General features: G+C 33.0%; 3 protein-coding genes across 4 annotated transcripts; 1 reads left to right on the top strand and 2 right to left on the bottom strand.

Moving 5' to 3' along the window:
* Nucleotides 1-5,901: 5,901 nt before the first annotated feature.
* Nucleotides 5,902-8,121, bottom strand: LOC105955959 (transcription factor bHLH62). 2 transcript variants are annotated; one of them, XM_012979766.2, is made up of 6 exons: nt 7,142-8,121; nt 6,993-7,058; nt 6,821-6,889; nt 6,660-6,737; nt 6,349-6,573; nt 5,902-6,255 (listed from the first exon to the last, which is right to left on the bottom strand). In XM_012979766.2, the coding sequence occupies exons 1-6, from the start codon at nt 7,958-7,960 to the stop codon at nt 6,139-6,141; spliced, it is 1,374 nt and encodes a 457-aa protein (XP_012835220.2). In that variant the 5' UTR covers nt 7,961-8,121; the 3' UTR covers nt 5,902-6,138. The 2 variants fall into 2 exon arrangements, with proteins under 2 accessions (XP_012835220.2, XP_012835221.2); XM_012979767.2 differs by having other exon boundaries at nt 6,349-6,561; nt 7,142-8,054.
* A 9,328-nt stretch (nt 8,122-17,449) lies between these two features.
* Nucleotides 17,450-18,676, bottom strand: LOC105976217 (uncharacterized). Its single transcript, XM_013001498.2, has one exon. The coding sequence runs from the start codon at nt 18,516-18,518 to the stop codon at nt 17,601-17,603; it is 918 nt and encodes a 305-aa protein (XP_012856952.2). The 5' UTR covers nt 18,519-18,676; the 3' UTR covers nt 17,450-17,600.
* Nucleotides 18,677-18,696: 20 nt separating this feature from the next.
* On the top strand, nt 18,697-21,999 carry LOC148771373 (uncharacterized). Its single transcript, XM_088817338.1, has 3 exons — nt 18,697-20,600; nt 20,677-20,820; nt 20,889-21,999. Exons 1-3 carry the CDS (start codon nt 20,007-20,009, stop codon nt 21,054-21,056), a joined length of 906 nt encoding a protein of 301 aa, XP_088673464.1. The 5' UTR covers nt 18,697-20,006; the 3' UTR covers nt 21,057-21,999.
* Nucleotides 22,000-22,725: the final 726 nt, after the last annotated feature.

The raw sequence follows: 22,725 nt of genomic DNA, 5'->3' as shown, positions 1-22,725 counted from the left end.
AATTTAGACACATTTCCAAAACAAATAAATAATCTTATTTTCATATGATTCCTTCCCATATTTTTCCTATTTATATATATATATAAATAGTTTGATTTATTTTTTAAATTTTTATCTTTTTAATATTATTGAGGTATTTGTGTAAGAAAGAAGAGCAGAGCAAAAACTGTAAGTAGCGACCGTTGAGGGACACGCGCGGCGAATGTTGGAAATTGGTAGTTGGGATTGTGGGAGCAGATCATGTGATGTGCGATCAATAAGGACCCCGACATATGTCCACGCGCCATTTGTCTTAAAGTGAGCTGCACGAACTTCATCTTGTTTTGTTGTCTTTTTAGACTTTAGCCCCTTATTTTTCTTCCTTTGACATTTTCAATACCTTTATTCATTTGGGCCCCTTTTATTATTAATAAATCATGTGGACTCATACTAGACTAGACCAATGCTATTATTACGCCCATTGGTTTCAATTTTATTGGGCTTGATCTCTTGGACCATATAAATTTATTTTCAGCTTCCTATGGAAATTTGTATGTATTATTTCGTAATATATTAATTAAAATCAATAAGTATTCTCCCACACTTATAGTTTAGATTATGAATTATCACCTCTATATTTGTATCAAAACACTAAAAATGTTCAATTATAAAAATACTTAGTCCCCTTTTGTTCTGGTGTACAGTCCATAAATCCAATACGGTGGCGACTCCAATTGCAAATTAGCACCAAGCAACAACGACGCAAACTCAAAAACGCCCTAGACCTACGTAATGCACACATTAAGATGACTCATCAACATATGCATCGGTAATCAGTCAAATGGAACACTCTCACACTCAGAGACTCAATTACTCACATAAGGAGATTGAAAGAAGAAAACTCAGAGATGCGTATAGATTAGTGTTACATTTATCCCTTTCTCTAAGGGCAGTATAACTAGGTACATGATGATGTATAATAATGACCTATAATAAATATAGTCGAAGAGATGAATTGGGTCACTGATCACGTGCTAGATAGCTTTGAGATACCTTAACAACTTGGAGATTCTTACGAAAAAAGTAAACGTGGACTAAGTCGGGGTTGATCCGGCGGAAGCCCTTCCGATGCTTAAGTTAGATATGTGGATCGTGAAATAATTGAGAGAATTATAACGATTGGATTGCTCGAGTAAAAATAATGTACCTTCAATTGATGTATTAAGTTCTATTTATAGTTATTTAATTAATCGATCTCAATTTATCGGGCCCTCAAACCTTCTTTGAAGGAGATTAGGCTTTTTGTAGTATTAACTTCTAAATTGGGCATGTGACCCAATAAATAAATAAATCGTAGGTCCATTGGACTTCACCAATAGACATATCAGTACATAACCAATTGTAAGTCTAACCATGTATTTTGAAGACTCTACAAAGAGTTGTCCGGAAAAAGACAAGCTGATGACGGAAGTACTGTTCAAAGATGGAAGTAGAAAGAAGGAAAGAGAAGCGGCGCATTCCAATCCTGAGAGCAGTGTTGAGAGGAGAGAGTAAAAGTTTGAGAAGGAGGATGGCCACAATTAAAGGAAGTAATCCATACGATTAAGATCAAGAGTTCCTAGTGGTTCGGGCCTAAGTGTGAGCACAAGTTCTTGGAGTTGGGCCTGCCGAAAAATCATCAAGTTTGGGCCCAATCATAAACAAGTCCATATATAATATATGCATGCTTCCATTGGGAAGAAATGCAGCAAATAATTATATATATTGCTTTATAAACCCTTGTAGCTGATTGAAGCAGAAGGATGAATCAAAGTTTCGGGACCGTTCATCTCCGTGCGCGTGTTTACTTAATATTTACCGTAAACTTTGCTTCTTTTTTTTTTTCCTAAATACAAAATCGACACCTAGGTGTGTTGTGGGGATCAAATTCCTCCCCACAATTTTGACTGCTCATCTTATCTTCTTTAGGTGAAAACTATGGGTGAATTTTTATTTATTTATTTTTTAATTTAATTTTAATTTGCCAGAAGTGGGCAAGCAGAAGAAATGTGACAGGGAAAAAATGACATTTGAACAAACAAAAGAAGATGATCAAAGTGTGGATGAAAGAGTTTCCGTGTTCTAATCATGTTAATCATGCCTTTGCGATCGATGCGGGAAAAACAAAACATCCGATCCAACGGTCGTAAACCCATGATTGCTATATGTAAGAGTAATGGTTTAATCAAATGATACCAACTGCCCTTGCCCTACATAGTACTTGTTTCTTTTTCCTCTTCTCTATTAAAAATTGAAATAAAAAAAAAAGTATATATAATTTAGATCGGAGTTATGAAGCGTACGTAGGTGGGATTTTTATACTATCTCGTCTTCGATTTCGCCTATTGTACTTGCGTTATGTTTAGTGGCAGAGGGTCATGTAGAGGGTGTTGTAGATGCTACACTCGTTGAAATACATCGGATAATTCTTCACCATTCTACACCATTTCTTAGCCATGTTCGATATAATGTTGATTATTATTTTGCTAATTTCCGAAGCCTTTTGTTTAATTGGTTGAAAATTAGATCAATTACGACAATTTAGCAACATCGATTGTGTTTCCTTTTTCCTTTTTATCATCATTAAAAAAAAGAAAAACTTAAATAAATTAATTAATTATATAGTATATGATATATAAATAAATATGATAAATAAAAATATCATATGAAATTTCAAGATTGATATAAAAACTTTATCATATATCCGGATCCCTAATTTTTTTTATATTTTCGGCCTAGGCCCCTCCTATATAATAATCATATATAAATATATATAAATGCTCCAAAATTAAAGAATGCGTTAGATGTGTTGGTAAACCAGTTGGGATGAAGATCATATGCATATAGTTAAACAAAAAGCAATTTATTAATTATTTGGTAGTTATTAATAAAAATTTAATTGATCTTTAAATGAGTCTAAAATATAACCACCTAAATAAGAAAAGAAAATTTAAATCGCTTTGATTAAATGTACGTAAATGTGAGGCCTGCCCTAATTTATTTCCCATAATGGTTGTACATTTTCTGCATGGTTCTATGAAAGCTATTTTTCTCTGTATCCTTGGATATTTTTTTATATTCATTAATTCATATAGTTTATGTTGCTATTTTTCAGTTGTTACATTCACAAGTGGAAATCGAACATATCGAATTTGGAACTAATCCTTTTTCGAAAACAATCCATTTTTTTTTATTAATCTTATTATAAAAAAATTGATTGTAAAAAATTGCAAGTGAAAAAATGATTCCGATTTCTCTAAAATAGTCAGACAATTCAAAACCGAAAATCAAGGATCAGAATCGGCATAAATCGAAAATTTCGTTCAAATTTAATTTCATTTATAATATATATAAGTTTACCACAAAACATAACTTCCACCAAAAAGCAAAAAAGTAGGAGAAAAATTATAGTAAAAATTTAATGGGGGCATCTTATGCTTTAAATTAATCTTTACTAGTGCTTTAGATAGTTAGATTCATGAACAATGTAGGGATATTAATTATTAATTACTCATTAATGTTTCTAATTATTCTCATAAATTAATATCACTTGATAATTCAAATTAAGTATAACAATGACTCAATCTTCTTAATTATTTTGATATGGAAGTTGAGTTTAACAATAATTTATATCTTATATATATATATATATATATATATATATATATATATATATATATATATATATATATATATATATATATATATATATATATATATATATATATATATATATTAAAGTTCCTGGCTTTATTTTTCTAATTACTTTGTATTTTAAAATATATTTAATTCATAAAAAAAAGGATATTCTTACTGCAGATAATAGTGTCTCAATCACTACTTTAGAAGTGTCAGAAATAATTAAAACTTTTAATGCAGTTTAATTCAGAGATTTATATTAATAAATTACAATCTGCCGACATTTTGTCGCATTTAAGTAGATTAATAATTAGATAAATGGTAATGAGAGAGGAACTGCATGATGTGATTAGTGATAACTGATAAGCCATGCATTCACTGCTTAATAAATTATTTAATATTTAAAATGATTATTAGGTCAACTAAAACAACTGGAAATAAATAAAATAAAAATTAATCAAATTTCGTGAAAATAGAAAGAATTTTTTTTTTTTTTATATAAATTATAGTAATATGAGTGGTGCAAAAAGAAAGATTGGTGTAATAAATTGCCTGCTGAGCTGAGAAGCTGAAATATAACTTAATTATTAGTTAATATACTATCACTTTCTTCCTAATTATTACAAATTAAATAATTACGACTTTGGCCCAGCAGTTGGGATCTCAATTTTATTTAGGATCTCCACCATAATTTCCAATATATTTGATTGGTAAGATGATTTTGCTGAGCTTATTTTAAATACTTTATAAGTTTGTATTTTAGGTAAATTGTTTTAAGAACTGATTAATTGTTACATCTTAAAGAGCTTATAAGTTGTTTGCACTCATTATAAGATATTAGATAAAAATATTGCGACTTTATTTGTTTTCCAATAAAAATTAAGTTCTTTATCCAAATATTTTATAAATTAATTTAAAAATAAGATATAACAATTTATCAACTCTCAATACATCTCATCAGATGTAAGAGTTAATCAGTTTTTTAAAATAAGCTTTTAGACAAACCGGCCCTAAATACGGGCACAATCGTGGTTTTTTCACTTTCACGATTAGAGTGAAAATTAAAAGTTGACATTTTTTTATTTCATTTTTTAAAATTCACAAAGCTTGCTTAGACAGTAAGGGAAAAGGTCCAAGGGCAAAATTGGCACCAAAAGAAAAAATTAAATTAACAATTAAAAAGAATAATCCCAACTGCCCCAGGAAACATTACCTTGCATGATTGTGTATTAATTTACTAATTTAAGCAGACAGCTCTATAATCCAACCATAACCCCTTTATTTAATTAATTTATTATAGAATAATATATGTTGTTTAACGCTTATATGCAAAAAGATCATTTTCAAAGAATCTTTCATGATAATTAACTCACTGTGATTCAATAATGGAACCCTCATTAAATTTAATTTAATTAAAAGGCTGCAAACACAGGAAAAAAAAAACCTATTTAAAATTTAAATCACAAAAAGAAAAAAATAAAAAAAATAAAAAATTGATTTCACTAACCACCTCTAATCAAATGATTAATCTATCTTTAAGGGCATCTTTTTCATAAAAGAAGAGGAAGAAAAACTCCACTACTTAAGCTTTTCTTGTTCTTTATTTATTTTTAAATATTAGCACCATTTTTATTTTATTTTATTTTTTTAATTCTAGATTCGTTGGGCCTAGTCATAAACTCTTAGCCAACCTGGGATTCTTTATGTATATACGTATACACACACATGTGTGTGTGTATGTGTGTGAGAGAGAAAGAGTGACTGTTTCATGGTTAAAATTAACAGAAAAAAAAATTAAGAACAGAAGCTTCTTTTAATTCAGGTTAATTAATATGTAAAAATTGCCAGGACCCTCCTCCTGGAATTGTGCCAGATATTATGATTGAATTACCAATTAAATTAAATAAAAATAAAAATAAATTAAGAGTCATTATCATTGTTATTAAGACTTCTTTTTTTCCCTAAAGATGAAAGTGTCAGACAGCTGGTTACGACATAAGTAACTATCATAACCACCACAAAACACGATTTATTACAGTCTAGTATAATTGACCCAAACATTAATTTAATTTTAAATGTATTGACAAAAAATAAGATTTTTCCAATCTTTATTGATGTCAATAATTTTTCACTAATTTACACGCAATCACACACACAGTTGACACATATATACGAACGCGTGCGTAACAAAATATACCGCGTGAAATTGACACCATGTGTAGTATAGAACAAATCGATAAAAAAAAAAAAAAAAATTATTTCATTTCTCAATTCTTTAACTAAGAGAATATATATATCTTACATACTCTGTAGTACAAATAATTTGGTGCTTTCGACCAAAAAAAAAAATCGGAAAATAGAATAAATTTAAGTACATTACTTTTGTAACAATAAAGAAAAAAAAATATATATAAATTATTGGATTAGTAGTAAATAAAAATCTCATTTATATACAGCAAGAGCCTTTTCTCGATCGGTCGGTCACCTTTCAACTTTCATGTTCGATGTTTGATTTTGGACTGCCGAGAAGTTTGCTGGATTCTGAGCAAAACCCATCTGAACAATGCTCTGGAGATCATCTTCACTGAATCCCGGAAACTGCAAAGTAAAAAAAAATAAAAAATCGAGATTATTTATTTGTTATTATAATAATTGAAATTAAATTAAAGGATGTAAAGTAGTGTTTGTTACCTGGGGAAGAATATCATGAGTGAACCTATCAAGACAAGGCAATTGAATTCCCAAGTTACGACACAATGTGGCATGATCTGAATGTATTATAGGCTCCACAGAAATTGTGCTACCATTAATATTATTATTATTTTGTAATTGTTGTACATTTTGATGAAACAATGGTGGTGAAGAGGAATCCAAAGGGTACATCTGCTGGGGCACACTTGTATTCTGTTGTACCATCTATATATAAAACAACATCAATAAATCATTTCTTGAAAAACAATTCAATTAAATTAAATAAATAAAAAGAGGTTTATCTCACGCACATTATCTTTGGAGAGAAGAAGATTTTCCATGTTGAAATCCAGGCCTGGATTTACTGAGGACAACTTCATTGACAGGAACTGCAATTTTAATTAGGTTAATTATCCGACACAGACAGCTTTTAATTGAATTAAATTAAAATTAGTTATAAGTTAATGTATACCTCGACCTGGCGCTGTAAAGACTGAACATAATTTATGATTTCATCAAGCATCAGTGCTTTTCCAGTAACCTGTTAATTAATTAATTACACCAAAATATTAAAATTAGTAATAATTATTTTCTAATTAATGGCATATATAAAATTAATGAATTCTTAAATAAACGTAACAGACCTTATTGCAACCTGGTACAAGATCCTGTAGTAGTTTCATTCTCTCACTGATTTTCTCTCGCCGGACCTAAAAAATCAAAAAAAAAATAAACACTAGAAGAATTCTGATCCATAAAAAGAAAAAAGAAAAAAGAAAATGGAAATCCATACTCTTTCAGCAAGACTATGGCTGTCAGTAGCTTGTCCCCTTCTAGCTCTGACATGAATGTAGTCCTTTGGTGGTTCAGGTGGTTTTTGATGATCCTCCGTCGTCTTTTGTTTCGACTTTTCATCATCGTTATCTTCTTCTTCATCCTCGCCATTGTTGTTTTCATCTGGTGCCTTTGTTCGCTTCGTCTTTCCATTTTGATCATTAGGTGGATTAATGGATCGATCTTTTGGTCGGGAAATGGATTTTCTCTTTCTAGAAGAATTCAGCTCCTTTGAACTTGGGATTTGGTCCGAAACAGAGGATTCTTCGTTTGAGTTGTTGTACTCCACTTGGGTTAAAGATATCTTCTTCTCCGCCGCCGCAGGATTCAGGCATGGGCTACTCGAAACTCGGTGCATATGCATATCTGCCGGAGGAGTGGTGGATCTGCCGCCGCCGTCGTTCATCATCTCGAACGCCGCCGTTCTGCCGTTGAAGCTCCGGCTGCCGAAGCAGGAGAATTTCGCCGCCCTCTCCGCAAAACCCGGATCGCCGGAGAGAGAATGCAGCGGCGGCGGAGGTGGAGTTGTGTTGTGAGCGCCGGAGAAGGGGGTCGCCGTCGCCGGAAAAGCGATGCCGCCTCCGCCGAGTTTTCCGATCAGTTCGCGGAGGATGAAGGCTTCGGAGGAGGAGGACGGCATTGAGCTGAAAGATGAATCGAAATGTGACGTCACTGAATTGGGGTCGATGAAAGATTGGTCGGAAGAAGTGCAGTTCATTCCACCACTCCACGGAGTTGGGATTCCACCACCACCATTCATGAAGTAATCTTTGTCCATTTTCAACAATTCAGATCAAGTTTTCTTCAACAGTATGCTTACATACATATATTTATAAATATATTTGTAGAGAGAGAGAGAGAGAATGAAATTGATAGAGAAATTAAAGGGAAAAGGGGAAAGGGGGAAGGAAAAAGGAAGGGTGGTGATGAAGTTATATAGTAAATAAAGAGTGTTGCTATTTTGACCTTTTCTATATTATATATATTCCACTGCATAAATAATACACACACACACACAATATGTATATTGTATGTATACGTGTATGTATGGGTGAGCAGGGTTGCCGTTAAAAGCGGTGGAGGAAAGGGGGTTAATTGCCGGGCCTTGGACGTCAAACCACCCAAATTATCCCACCTCTCTTTCTTGAAATTAGTAATTACCACCTTTTTCTTTTTTGCTAATTTTATTAAAGATTGCACTTTTACATGCAATTTCTTTTGTCCCTAAACAAAATAAAATGTGTTAATGGAGGGTTTTGTAGGGAAAGACAAATTTTCTTGTTTGTTGTGTGTTTCTTGTGTGTTTATGGTGTGTGTGTGTGTGTGTGAGAGATGGAATGAATTGTGTATTATCATCTTAAGATTCACAATTTATAGGCAATTAGTCAAGACTTTTGTGTATTTGTTAATGAAACTTGCACACTTAAGAGTCTTGAAGCTTCATTTTATTTTATTTTTATTAAATTCAAAGGGTCTCTTTCTCAAAGATTTCCTTTTGTCTCCATATTTTTTAAATAATTGGTTTTCGGAAGTCACGACAAACAGTAAGTAGGACCTTAGGCGCTACTAATTGTACAAAAATCAATTGGTTTCAGAAAAGACGTAAATTCTAATTTTATAGTGTATTATTCAGCACACATAAGCATTCACAACATTCGATTGTGGATCGGCTATACCCAAGTCTTCCCACATGGACAATTGCTACTAAATACTATATATATTTATATACTTTGCGAGTTAAGAAAACTTATATAGTTTTGTTGATAAAATGCCCTCTAATTTTAGGACAATGAGGAGTGGGGATGTGGCAATCAAAATCACCAAAGTAAATCATATGGAGTACCTAATTAAAATATCTAAAATTTTCTAACTAATTCTTCCTATTTTCATTTTTTGTACAATTTCCAAGAATTAGGTTATCACGATATCTTGATACACATACATGATTGAGGATAGATATCAATGAACATTTTTAATTAATTAAATTCACCTCGTTTTAAGAGAATTTCATAGAAAATCCATAATTATTTATTTGCCCATTCTTGTGAAATTAAAATTGTTGAAATAAATTATTTGAATAATACATGTAACAAACTACTTGTACTGTTTTGAGGAAATAGTAAATTCCATGATATCATAGTTGATGCCATGCTTACATACACACACCCCCACCCCCCACCCCCCCCCCCCCCCCCCCCCACCCCACCCCAAAAGGGAGTTGCTAGAAATGAAGAATTATTTTGGGAATTCGAGATTTTTATAATTAATTAATTTATATTATAAAAAGAAAAAAATTGTACCAACTGGCCCTGCAGAAAATTGGGCCTCGAAAATCACATAATTTTGCAGCTTCTCATTCGGCCAAAGCCCACTAATTTTTTGAGTGGTCCTTTTTTGAAATTTTATATTGATCAATGATTGGGGTCAAAGCACAAGTTGTCTATGTGGGTTAAAGTCAAATGGGTTTAAGAAAAAAAAAAATAATTCATCTGACGGTTAATATTTATTTGAGTTTACTTTTCTTGTGTGGCTGAGATGAATCAGTAGTTTATTTAGATAACGTGTTTTGAGCAGGTCAATGATTGCATTAAAATTCCAACCTCTGCCGGCAAAATCGGGTTTTGTCGGATTCCCATGGTAATAACTAATAATATTAACGTTTTTACTCGCCTGTGTTTTCCTAGAGCAATAGCTGTTTTTGTTACCATTAATTCATTTTCGGTAGATATATTTTATTATTTAATATTGTTTTAGTCCGTGGGGCTTGCGTCTTCTCCAATGCAACTTGGTCCGAACTCCGGTGAGAATACCTGCAACGCCGGGAGGGGTTCCCGGCGGGAAAGCTCCGACGATCAAGTCAGTGATCGGAATAGGAAAAATATGTATGCAATGTAAAAATAGTGATTAATGTATGTCTCTCCTGCGTGTGTTTGAAGAACCTTCTATTTATAGATGAGGAAACATTGGCCTCCAAGGTTTCTTTTTTTAGGGTTTCCTCTTACCCTCAAGTCACACGTTTTGGGCATCTAATTATCATGGGCTCGTTTTACCCCGAGCTGATACTGGGCCTGCGAGCTAAGGTACCTCATTTCGTCTCTGAGGTCGTACGACCTAACGACCTAACTCCGCCTTACTGGGCTAAGTAACCATGGGCTTTCCATTGTGGGCTTAATATCATTTGACCTTTCCATAATGGCCCGTATCAAATATGCTTATTATAATTATTCTCCTTATTAATATTGATTCTTTTCCTTGTTTTTATATAAAAAAAATTTAATTTTATTATTAATAATTAATGCTTAGAAGCAAAAAAATAATAAATTAAAAAGAAATAACCAATTTAAAAGGTTCGGAGTTCACATTCCACATACACTCAATTTAAATATTTCAAGTGCAAGACTTGAAATTTAATTTATCTGCACCTGAAGAAACGTATTGAAAATATAGATATTAAATAGTATCAGGAATCTATTTTAAGATCCTCTTGAATCATTATGTCGTATTATAACTAAAAATCAAAGAGAGGTGCACTTTTATAATTTTTTTTTTTCAATTTGAATAATTTTATTATTTTTTTTCCCTAGAGATTTATTTATATCAACTAGTTCATTGTCATATACATCATTGGCAATATATTTCGATTAACTCATAAGTAGCCAATAATTGATTATTTGGCTTCTCTTCACCAAAACAAATAATGAAATTGGTCATTAATAGTATCTCCCATCGATCACCAAATACTATATTTATCATCTAATTTGGGTGTTTTTTTTGTCCCCCGACTTAAAGCTTTAAATCATCAGTGCACTTAAATTATAGTTATTGAGTTTAGTCTCCCACCATGTTCAAACTCTATATTATTATATCCCTAAATCCTAGATCTTCACCAAATTTTTTGGTGAAGAAATTTTCATCTCCACCCTTCCACCATTTTACAATTTTTTTCCACCAAATCCTATTTTTTCTATCAAATATAGAAGTGAAAATAGGATTTGGTGTCATTAACACCATTTTATAATTACCATATAAAATTATTATACTAACTAATTTCATGTGATTACCAATGAAATAATGTTTTTAGATAAAAAATGTTGTAATGTTTTTATGATTAATTTATGTTGTAACATTTTGAGGCAATAATTTATGAAATTACTGTTTATATGTGATTTTATTATATGTATAAGGGCAAATTACGGCCAGTCCAATGAGGTATGGTGAAATTACGAAAAAAAAAACTCTCTTATTTGGGTAATTACAGTCACTCCTCCTTTTAAATATTTTTACATAAAATTAATGTATTTCAGTTATTTATCGAACCAAATCGTATATTATGTTCGATAAACAGTATGAAATGTTGGCGTATTGAAATTTTGGTGCGATTTTACCGATTTAACATCCCTAAATTTACCTATGGAAGGGTATTTCATAATTACCCAAACAGGAGGGGGTTTTCGTATTTTGACCATAATACACTATTTTGTCACTAAAAATAGAGAAATTATATACTGGTGTGCCATAAGTGGGAGATAACACCATTTTTTCACCACAAAAAATTAGCTTTTGGTGAGAAAATTGTAGTAAAGGTGGGAGATGCTCTAAATAGCATATTTAAACTTTAATAAACCTAATAAATATACAAATCAACATCGTTAGTGAAAAGGAAATCTTTGTTAGCTCAATGATTTCCTGACATAGCATGCATTGAACTTCACCAAAACAATGCTAATCAGAAGATTAACAATATCATTAATTTATACACTAATAAAACAACAAAGTTTCTTTTAATTAAGAAAGCTGTTTCAATAATTAACCATATATATAATATTTGTATTAAGATTAGGAATAAACTAATTAAATCTGTAGCTGGTTTTGGAATGGTGTGCCCATGCAGAGGACCTGAAAATAGATGGGCCAAATTAAGGGACTAATCAAAAGTACCAGGTTGCAGCATATTTCCAATAATAATTAAGCTAATTTGATTTGTAATTAAAAGAATTAAGGTATTAATTAATTGCAATTTGTCACAGATTCGTTACACCTAGTCATGTACTTCTCAGTTCTGACAACTATATTTTAAGGGAAATAAATATTTAGGTCGGAGAAAAATGATTGATCACTCATAGCTAGGGGTGCAAGTTGGAACGGATTTTCCAATTTCCGCCAGTTCCGATCCGAAAAGTTCCGATTTTGGAACAACTTTTTTCATTCCGACTCCAGAAATTCCGATTTCCGAAATTTTCCGATTTTTTTGGATTGGAATTGGAATTATATAAAATAAATTTGGAATTTCCGATTTCCGATCCGATTTAATTCCGAAATTAATTCCGATTTTTTCCCGAAAAATACACTATAAATAGTATATATTATATAATACTTATTTCCCGAAAAATACACCTATAAGTTTTGTTTTAGGATTTTGACATAATGAATTGTTGTTAGAAGTTTTATTGGATATTATGATGTGTTTATTTTTATTTATTTTTTTGAACTGAAATTTAGTAGTTATTAGTTTTACTTTTATCGACGTGGATGCTCTTATTTTCGAAAAATTATGAACAGTTTAGAAAATTTCGGCTAAGTTTTGAAATTTTAAAACTTATGTGATTTCCGACTTTTTTCCGAAATTCCGAAATTTCCGGGCCTTTTGGAATTGGAATGAATTTTTAGATTCCGAAAATTTTGGAATTGGAATTGGAATTGATTTTGTACTTCCGAATTTTTTTGGAAATTTTCCAAAAAGTCTAATTACGATCCGATCCATCCGAGTTTCACCCCTACTCATAGCAAAACAATGGGAGGGGGGGAAATATTTTAAATTTATTAATTGTTTTTCTTGATTGTATACAAGTTTTAAACTAAGCTATATTTTCTTAGAATTAACAACTTTTGTAATTTACATAAGTATTAATTAAAAATAAACATTATTGACAGCAGAAAAGTCTGGAAAATAAAATTGAAACAGGCGGTGGCGGTAGCTAATAATTTGGACTTAGGTTGTAGGAGAAAATTCAACTTGGCAAAATTTATGGCATGTCTGAGCCGGCATGGTGCAATAAATTTATTTTCCAAAAAAAAATATATAATAAAAGAAATTAAAACATATATATATATAAAATTGTTTTTTTCTTGGATTTATGATGCATCAACAATCTTTGCCAACCCTCGTGAATTAAAACCCATCCATAGTCAATTTCTTCACATTGACCAATTTTTTTTCTAAATATTACTAGCTGATTGATCAATAAACAAATTAAAAAAAAAAAAATCGGTGTAAGTGGAAATACCGTATTTATGTGTGTAACTAAGGTGTAAATGAGTCGAACTTGCTCGAATTGAATTATTTGAACTCAAATTCAACATTAAAAGGACGGTGATCATAGATATTAATACCTCTGTTACACAGACACGGCAAACACATGAAGTTTCCCCGTGTCGGAAACGTTTCGGACACGAAACGCGAAGACACCTATAAGAAACGCTGTTGGGCCGTGTCTGTAATATTTGAAAAGTTGGACACGCGTACCCTAAGTAGACACGCGTGTCAAGGGGAAAAAAAAAAGGAATTTTCTTTTTTACAAATCTGATTATTTGGGTTTTTGTGAAACTGGAAGAATAAATTGGCAGCTCTCTCATTAATCTGATAATTAATTGCAAATTTATTTGAATAAACGTATTAAATATTCATGTATATTTTAATATTGTACATAAAAGATAAAACATAATTTAGTAATAATTTATAAATAAACCCCTGTATTTTTAATATTTACACGTATCCCCCACGTTCCCGTATCCTACTTTTTTTTATTAAGTGTATCCCGGTGTCCGTATCCGTGTGTCGCCGTGTCCCCGTTCCCGTGTCTATGTAACATAGATTAATACTCAATACGTAGGATATCTGCTTAAAAAATAAAAATAAAAACATGTCGATGAATTTCTAGAATATTAAAACGTGTGTATGATTTTTGTTTTAGGCATTGATTGAATTTGGTGTGAACGAATGGAACAATTCATAATATTAATATTGGTCAAAATGAGACCAATATTCATGAATTAACAGCTACTTGCAAAATTTATACAACTTTGCACTGCTGACTAGGCAACCGTCAAATTCGTTACCCAATTAACGCCGACGAAATTGCATGATACTATTTCAGTCGACATATAGTTCATTTGGTAAAAAGTAAAAAGTAAAAAGTAAAAAGTAAATAGCTAAATATTTATTCACCACCCGAATCCCATACTAGCGTCTGAGCCACTTTCTGAACCGGCGGTTCATAGCTATAATATTATTTTATTTTCCCTAAGTTAAATCCTTGGGCAAAATACAAACCCTGAGATATGGTCAATTTACGAAAAAATATCTCTTGTTTGGATAATTACATATTACCCTGAACTATGTTTTTTTCTTACACCTCCATCCTTAGAGCAACTTCAATGGGGTTATCAAACATGGTATTCAAACCATTAACCACAATTATATACCAAAAAATAGAATTTTTTAACTCCAATGGAGTTATTAAATTACGGTTCTATTTTGATAATTCAACTTTTGGGATGTAAAAATACTTGCTGGAAATTGAGTTATCAAATGTGTAACTATCTAAATATTCAATCAAAAGTGGACATGTGGCAATTATAAATAAAATCACCTACAAACTTCCAATTGATAATTAATTTGATAACCATGGTTGGAGTAGATGAATTTTAATCCATATTAAAACATTATCTCAAATATTAAATAAATATTTGATAATTCAATTTTGGTATTTAGCATTGGAGTAGCTCTTATGGTGTCAAATTCAACACAATCATTTAGATTTCGTGAAATATGCTCTAGTTTGTACACGTTTTGTGTAAAAGATGCACAACAATCTGATATATACAAGCCAAAATACACATACTATGATCATCTTGCTTCAAAATGTAGAGTTCGAATAGGATAAAACAGGTACAAAAATAATAATATTCCATATAATCTCAAAAATTCCAATAAATTTGAGGAGTTGAGAGGTGGTTGTAATTATCAAAATAAGAGAAGGGTTTTCGTAATTTGACCATACACTATGGGCGGTTGTAGTTTATACTAAATCATTAAACACTAGCAAACGAATTATAATAAGTAAAAAAATATAATCCGAACATTATAATCTGATTGGCATCTTACACACATTCGGATATTCCCAACTATGAATCGAGTTTGGGTGTGCTTTCACATTTGATATTACAACGTTTAAGGAAGCATTAAACCATATTAAAATACTAATTATAAATAATAAGAATTAAGAACAACCTTACTTGATTAAGATAATCCCAAGACACTAATTAAGCATGTATTAATAATGACCCTGCAAACGGAGAATCACTGTACCTTAACAACCAAACAAACCATTAATTGAAAGTAATGTGAAAATAAAATATTATTTTATTTTAATGATGCTGAGCTGTGGTTGGTTTATCTTATTAAATTTCCTATTTTCTATGGTTATTTCAAGTTAATTAAGGAGTAATTATAATCAGTTGTTAATTAATTGCTTAATATTAGAGCATTATTTAATTATTTTATTAGGTAGTCGGTGTTGGTTGTCCCCTTCACACAGCCCCTGGTTTTGGGAAAACTGGATACTAGGGGCCGAATATATATATATAAATTTAAACGGGCTAGCCCGGTATCCGGTTCTTCAAGCCCATTTAGTTTAAGATATATTATTGTATTTATTTTTATATTTTTAAATTCACCTTTTATTATTTCATTTGCTATTTATGTAGTCTTTCTAAAATTTAGACACTTATTAGTCATTAATTATTCTTAAATCACTCGAGTGTCCAAAATTCGCTCGATTAATTATTCGAGACGACAACTTTTCCCTTGTATTCCAGGTAAATTCAACGCGATTATTATCTATTTGTCTACTAATATTTAGACTTATTTCTATTATTTAAAAAAAAAAGGTAGGAAGAATTTAAGTATATAAATATATGTTATTTGTACAATATTACCAATAAATGAGTTATGTTTCGTTTTTGGGCCTAGAAAGCTAGAACCGCAGTCTTCGGATTATTGGGCTTTTTCTCATGAATAAATGGGTCCATTACAAAACAGCTAGAACTAGAGTTAAGGCCTTTTCATTTGGTATTCATTATAAATTACAAAAGGGCTTAAATAAATAAATAAAACTAAATAAATAATTGTGGTCAAATAAACCATATTTGTTTTTGAGAAAATAGTTGTTTGTTCATTAATTAATATTAATTAGCCCGTATTGAAGATATTAATATTGAATAATATATTTTTAAACATGTAATTGAACTATAATTATATAAACATGATAGCAGCGTCAAATAAAACCCAAGCAAAAATAAAAATGAATTTTTTTATAATAATAATAATAATAATAATAATAATAATAATAATAATAATAATAATGGTTAATTGTGAATAGGTAGAGGAAGCATGGCCCTCCAGGCCTAAAGAAGGCACTTCCACTTTAGACATTAGTAGAAAATTAGGGTGCCCCCACAACTAAAAGGGTCAATTCATAACAATTTATATTACCAAAAAGGACACCAACCCTCATTAGGAGAGTTGGTACCTAGCCTTACCAATAGGGTAAAGGTCTAGGGTTCGAGTCCCCCCTCCCCTACTTCCCCTCGTAATGACTTGAATTACTCAAAAAAAAAAAAAAAAAAAGGACAAAAGCAAATTTATCCTTATCTCATTCTTTCAATTTTACATTATCCAAGTACGTTAGTGGGCCCCACCTTATTTTAATCTCTCTCTCTCTCTTCTTCTCTCTCTACTTTGAAAGCTTCCGATACAGTTGTCCAATCCTCGTGTCAGACATTTTTCATGCTTTTATCATCTGTCGCGTCAAATATCAAGATTTATACTAAAATAATCTTATTTTCAGCCACGTGTCCACTACCAATACCATATTTTTTTCATTATGATACAACATATATTTTATTTTCATTCCAAATTATTACAATGACACCACAAAAATAATTATTCAATATTATAGTATTATTTCCAGACAATTCAAATTTTCATATTTTTTCTGGAATTTTGATTTTTTATAAAAAAAATTAAGTAAACAAAAAATCCTCCTATGGAAAACATAAAGTAATCTGAGCCGCTCGATTCAATCAAGATATTTCATTTTACAAAAATCGGACGGTGAAACCAATATATACACATTTGCACGTGAATCATAGATAATCTGCGCGTCATAGAACCTACCTCCATTTGCCGCGTACACTACTGAATGGATAATGCTGAAAATAAATAAATTAATTAAAAAAATACTCCTACCATACCATCAACACACAACACGACAAAATTGTTTGAAGAAACTAACATTTTTATTTTATTTTCAACAAATACGGGAACTATATATATTTTTTTAATATTTCCACCGCCTTCATCTCGTACGGGCCGCCGCGGGTAACATGAAACTACCGCCGTCGACGGCGGCGTCAAATCCGACTGCTCGGCACTTAACGGCGTTATTTTGATTCTTCACGTGCGATGGTGTAGAAAAAGTCGCCGGAAAAAGGTTAGTCGTGCGACGGTATGGACCGAGCCACTTGTTCTGCATGAAACGGTGCTTCCTCCACGGCGGCAGGTGGAGGTCCCTGCTCTTCAACGACCGCCTGGCGGCGTCGCTCACCGCCTTCAGAATCAGCTTCAGGCTCTCGGTTTTCCCGACGAAAACCCTAGGCAAGCACTGCACGAGACGCTCGTACGAATTCGTCGGCCGGGCGATCTCAAACTCCGACGCGAAATCCAAGTCGACGAAATACCTCGCCGACGAGTCCTTCTCGAGAACGTCGACGAACTCGTAGTTTCCGGCGGTGAGTCCGCCGCAGCTCTCCCACTTGGTCTTACAGATCGCCGCATTGTAACCGTAACCCCTGAGAAACGCCATCACGTTTCTCCGCAAAACACGCTGATCCGATTTCACGCACGCAAACGCCTGCACCGCCTTCAAAACGTGAGCCTCGAGCACATTTCTAAACACATCCGTCCGATCCACCACAATCGGCTTAATCAAATCGACATTCCTCAAATTGAACTCGTACATTGACGGATTGCGCTCCGAATCGGCCGATTCATCTCTCTCCGGCGCCGATTCCCCGTCGCCGCCGTCGATTCCGAAACCGAAGAATATATCAGAAAGGCTGGAGGAAGTGACGTCATCGTCGGCGTGAGCGCTGCTGTGCTCGCTTCCGCTGCTGACGTAGCCCGCCGGTTCGGCCCGATCCCGGCCGAAGATCCGAGCCTTCACCTTATCATCTAACGGATCAGTCACTCTCTTCATTCTCGTAAAACCATACATTCTCAAAATATTTCTCAAAATTAGAAAAGCAATTGATTTTGCTAAAGCAGCTTTTTCAATAATCTGAAGAACTATGATTTAAAAAAAAAAGGTGTTGCGATTTATATATAAATGGGAAGAGGCCGAGGAATTTAGAAAAGGAATATTCGTAATAAACTGAATTCTTTTTATGGGGAAACTACAGATAAATCCCTAATCCAAAACTTCAATCACAGATCAGTCCCTAGGTAGTTTCCCCTAGCATTTCAGTCCCTACTCACGCGCCTAACATGCAGATCAGTCCCTAATAAAATGTGCAAATACGAAAATACCCTTTACTTTATACTAATTTTACATAACTTCTTTTCAACTTCCCACGCGCCGTTTGTATTACACGCTCTTTGCCCGTTACATTTCAAAAATCAAACAACAAAAAAGAAGCTAAAAAGGCGCAGAAAAAACCACCGTTCAGTAATACCCATTTTCAGACCAAGAAGAAACGAAGAAGAAACGAAGAAGAAACGCAACAGAGAAACAACAAAGAAGGAAGAAATTACGAAACACGAAGAATCAACAAACCGCAGAAAAATAGTATAAACAAACCCATTTATAAACAATGGTGAAGCAGGGTAAACAACAAGGTTTGATTTTTTATTTTTTTTCATTTTCTTGGAAACAGACCCATTTGGGTGTTGCTTAAGCAGGGCAAAAAGGTTTATTTGTTATAGAATTGCATGATTTTGAACATATCCACTCATGGGTATTATGCCTCGACTTTATTCGGTGTTTGCCCTAATCATTAAATCGGTTCCAATATTTGTTGTTCTGTTGTTTGGGTTTGCAAAGATCATTTATTTGTTGTCGAATTTCATGATTTTGTAACAGTTTTCTCATGGGTATTATTCTTCGGTGACATTAGCATGTCCCCAAAGCATTTTGAGTCCTAACAAGGGTTTCATATAGGATATGGGAAAGAGGCTTATTGTATTTTTCGTACTGGTTCTATAGTATGTGTCATGCGCAGTAATGGTATTAATAGTGCATTTAGATGGTATAATCTTTGATGGTTCTGTAGCATGTGTCATATGCCACAATAGTATTACCAGTGACTTTGAATGGTATTACTAGTGACTTCGGATGGTATTGACATGTGGTACTAGAAGTATAATGTTGATGGTCCTGTAGGATAAGTCATATGCCATAATAGTATTACTAGTGCCTTTGAATGGTATTACTTGTGACTTCGGATGGTATTGACTTGTGGTACTAGAAGTATAATGTTTGATGGTCCTGTAGTATAAGTCATATGCCATAATAGTATTACCAGTGCCTTTGAATGGTATTACTAGTGATTTCGGATGGTATTGACATGTGGAACTTTATAGTACGTTGTATTTGTTATAATTGTATTTGTTTTATGTGTATGTAATTGCAGGAATTGTTGTAAAAGAAGATTGCAGCAAGCTATCAATAGGCTGCAGGTGCTCACCGATCGCTTTTCACCTAACTATGGAAGGTGTGAAAAAAGTGATGAAGAAACAACATCATGAAGTACTGAAGAAAAATCCCTTCTATCACTACATGGACATGCCTAAAATAAACCACAGCTTCCATAGGGTTGTGTCTCTCATGCAAGCGTACAATCCAGAAGATCGGGCCTTCTGGTTTGGGGGAAATACTATACGCTTGGAATTCACTCCGCAGCAATTATCTATCGTATTAGGGCTGCAGTACGAAGGCGTACCGGTGGATGTGAATATGGATGGTAGAGACACTGATTTCATCACACGTATTTTTGATGGTAAGTTATCTTTAGTGACGAGGCCATATATTGGTTATAAACTGGAGGCCTATGCAGTTATGACCGATCAACAATCTGTTGAAGATTTCAGCAGATTGTACACTATTTATCTGTTAAATACTATTCTACTGCCAAAGGGGAACAAAACGTTAGAAAGGTGGGTTTATCCGCATGTAGAAGATTTGGAGGTTTTAGGGTCTTTTGCATGGGGAAAGTTGGTGTATGATATTCTTGTTGAGAATATGGAGGGGTATCTGAAGGGGGGGTTGAAGTATTTTGATGGATGCACTATCGGCTTATTGGTAAGTGATATCTAATAGTGAATATATATTATGTTATATTGAATATACCAATTAATATTGATTCCAAAATACGCAGGCATGGGTGCATGAAAGGATCACGTCACTAGGGGTTAGCACCAGTGTTTACAAATTTCCCCGGTTCTTCCGGTGGCAAGACAGCAAAATCCCAATCGATGAAGAAGCAGCTAGGTTGCTTTTTGATCAGATAAAACAAGTGCAGGTAACACTTTGAGTTACAAAATATATAATGTATTAGGTATTTGCTAACAAATTTTTTACGTTTATTAGGTTATACCATTTTCTGTGTACCCGAAAGAGAAAGCGTTGCTTTCTCCGGTTTTGGAAGTAATTTCTGGTCCAGTTGTTGGAATTAGTGCTGACAGATTTGTGGAAATAAGTTCTGAGAGTAGTGAAGATGAGATTGGAGACGTGGAAGCAACATCTGTAAGTCATTAATACAATAAACCCTAAAATTCATACTTCCATTCCCATTGGAACATACTATATGTCAACTAATATAATACTATGGTATAACATGTTTCGTACTATTGTTTTTTTTAGTTGCAGCAGATGATGAATAACTTAAAAAGGAAGAGGGGGAATGTAACAGAAGAAAAAAATAAAGAAAAAAAAATGCAGAGTAAGAGAAAGAAAGAAAAGGAGATAGAGAAAGAGAAGGAGATAGAGATAGAGAAAGAGCAGGAGAAAGAGAAGGAGAAAGAGAAAGAGACAGAGACAGAAAAAGAGAGAGAGACGGAGACAGAGAAAGAGATAGAGATAGAGGCAGAGATAGAGGAAAGGGAAAAGGAAGGAGAAAATGAAGGAGGAAAGGGGATGGAAGGTGAAGGAGAACGAAGTGAAGAAAGAGAGAGAAATCAAGGAGACGAAAGTCAAAGTCAAAGTCAAAGGCCAAAGTCAAAGGCCAAAGTTCCACGCGTGCGAGGACGAGGACGAGGACGTGGTCGTAAACAAGTTCCTGTGTCCAAGGTTCCGGTTTCAGTCCCTGTTTCAGTCCCTGGGATCAAGGTATTTTTATCTAATATTAGTTTTACATTATTATTATTTTTTGTCATAATTGGTGTGATTTATTCGTTATATAGAATGCCGATTATTACCGGGGAAGAAAGGACTACGTACGTCGTGACCAAATATCCGAAGAAGATAGGATATTGTTGGATCAGTTCTTGGAAAGTGTTGATTTAGGGTAAGAGCACAACCACCTTCATATATGGTATATGTCAAGTGAATACATAGTACATGTTGACTGCATGTTATAGTATGTAGTAACTTTGTACATAGTATAAGTTTACTTATCCAATGGTACATGTTGACTGCATGTTATAGTATGTATTAACTTTGTACATAGTACAAGTTTACTTATCCAATAGTATATGTTGACCACATGTTATAGTATGTATTAACTTTGTACATAGTACAAGTTTACTTATCCAATAGTACGTGGTTATGTCTTACTGTAGTGAAATTATTGTGGAGAGAGGCCCACATCAGCTGACGGGAAGGCATATGTGCGAACTTTTATTTGATGAAATGCTGAGTGCAGAACACATAGATTTGTACTTGAATCTATTATGTTCCGAAGCTATCATGAACCAGCATGGACATGAGATTGATTACCTTGACTCCCCTGCCCAGGTATATAGTGGTTTAACAAATAATTTTGCATACATTACAATGTTTATCTAATATTCTCTATTATGTTTCGTAGCAAGAGTTAATGTCGCGACCTCGGGTGGACGTAGAACGAATGAGCGATGCCATGTTTGATCGTCTTCTCAATGATTTTACTATTTTTGGAACGATGGCTTTTGACAAGCTAAACACAGCAAATATCTTCAGTAAAACATTTGTCATGATACCTATCAATTCCAGTGAACACTGGTTCCTGCTTGTTCTGAACCCAATAGATAAATGTATTTACCATTGGAACTCCATAGACTATTCTCCGAATTTCCCAGGAATTGCGGATTATGTCGTAAGCCCATATTCTTGTAATTAGTTATTCTTTATTCTTGCGAATTGTTGTAGACTAATATAATATTTTATTTTCGTAGGCCTCGTTTTACAGCAAGGTGGTTGAAAGAAGGTCTGGGTTGGAGATACAATC

Source organism: Erythranthe guttata, chromosome 4 (assembly GCF_056151865.1).
Source record: "Erythranthe guttata isolate IM_541 chromosome 4, IM_541, whole genome shotgun sequence".
NCBI classification, from domain to species: domain Eukaryota; kingdom Viridiplantae; phylum Streptophyta; class Magnoliopsida; order Lamiales; family Phrymaceae; genus Erythranthe; species Erythranthe guttata.
Note: the sequence above shows the minus strand (reverse complement) of the source record. Positions and strands in the feature narration are given on the sequence as shown.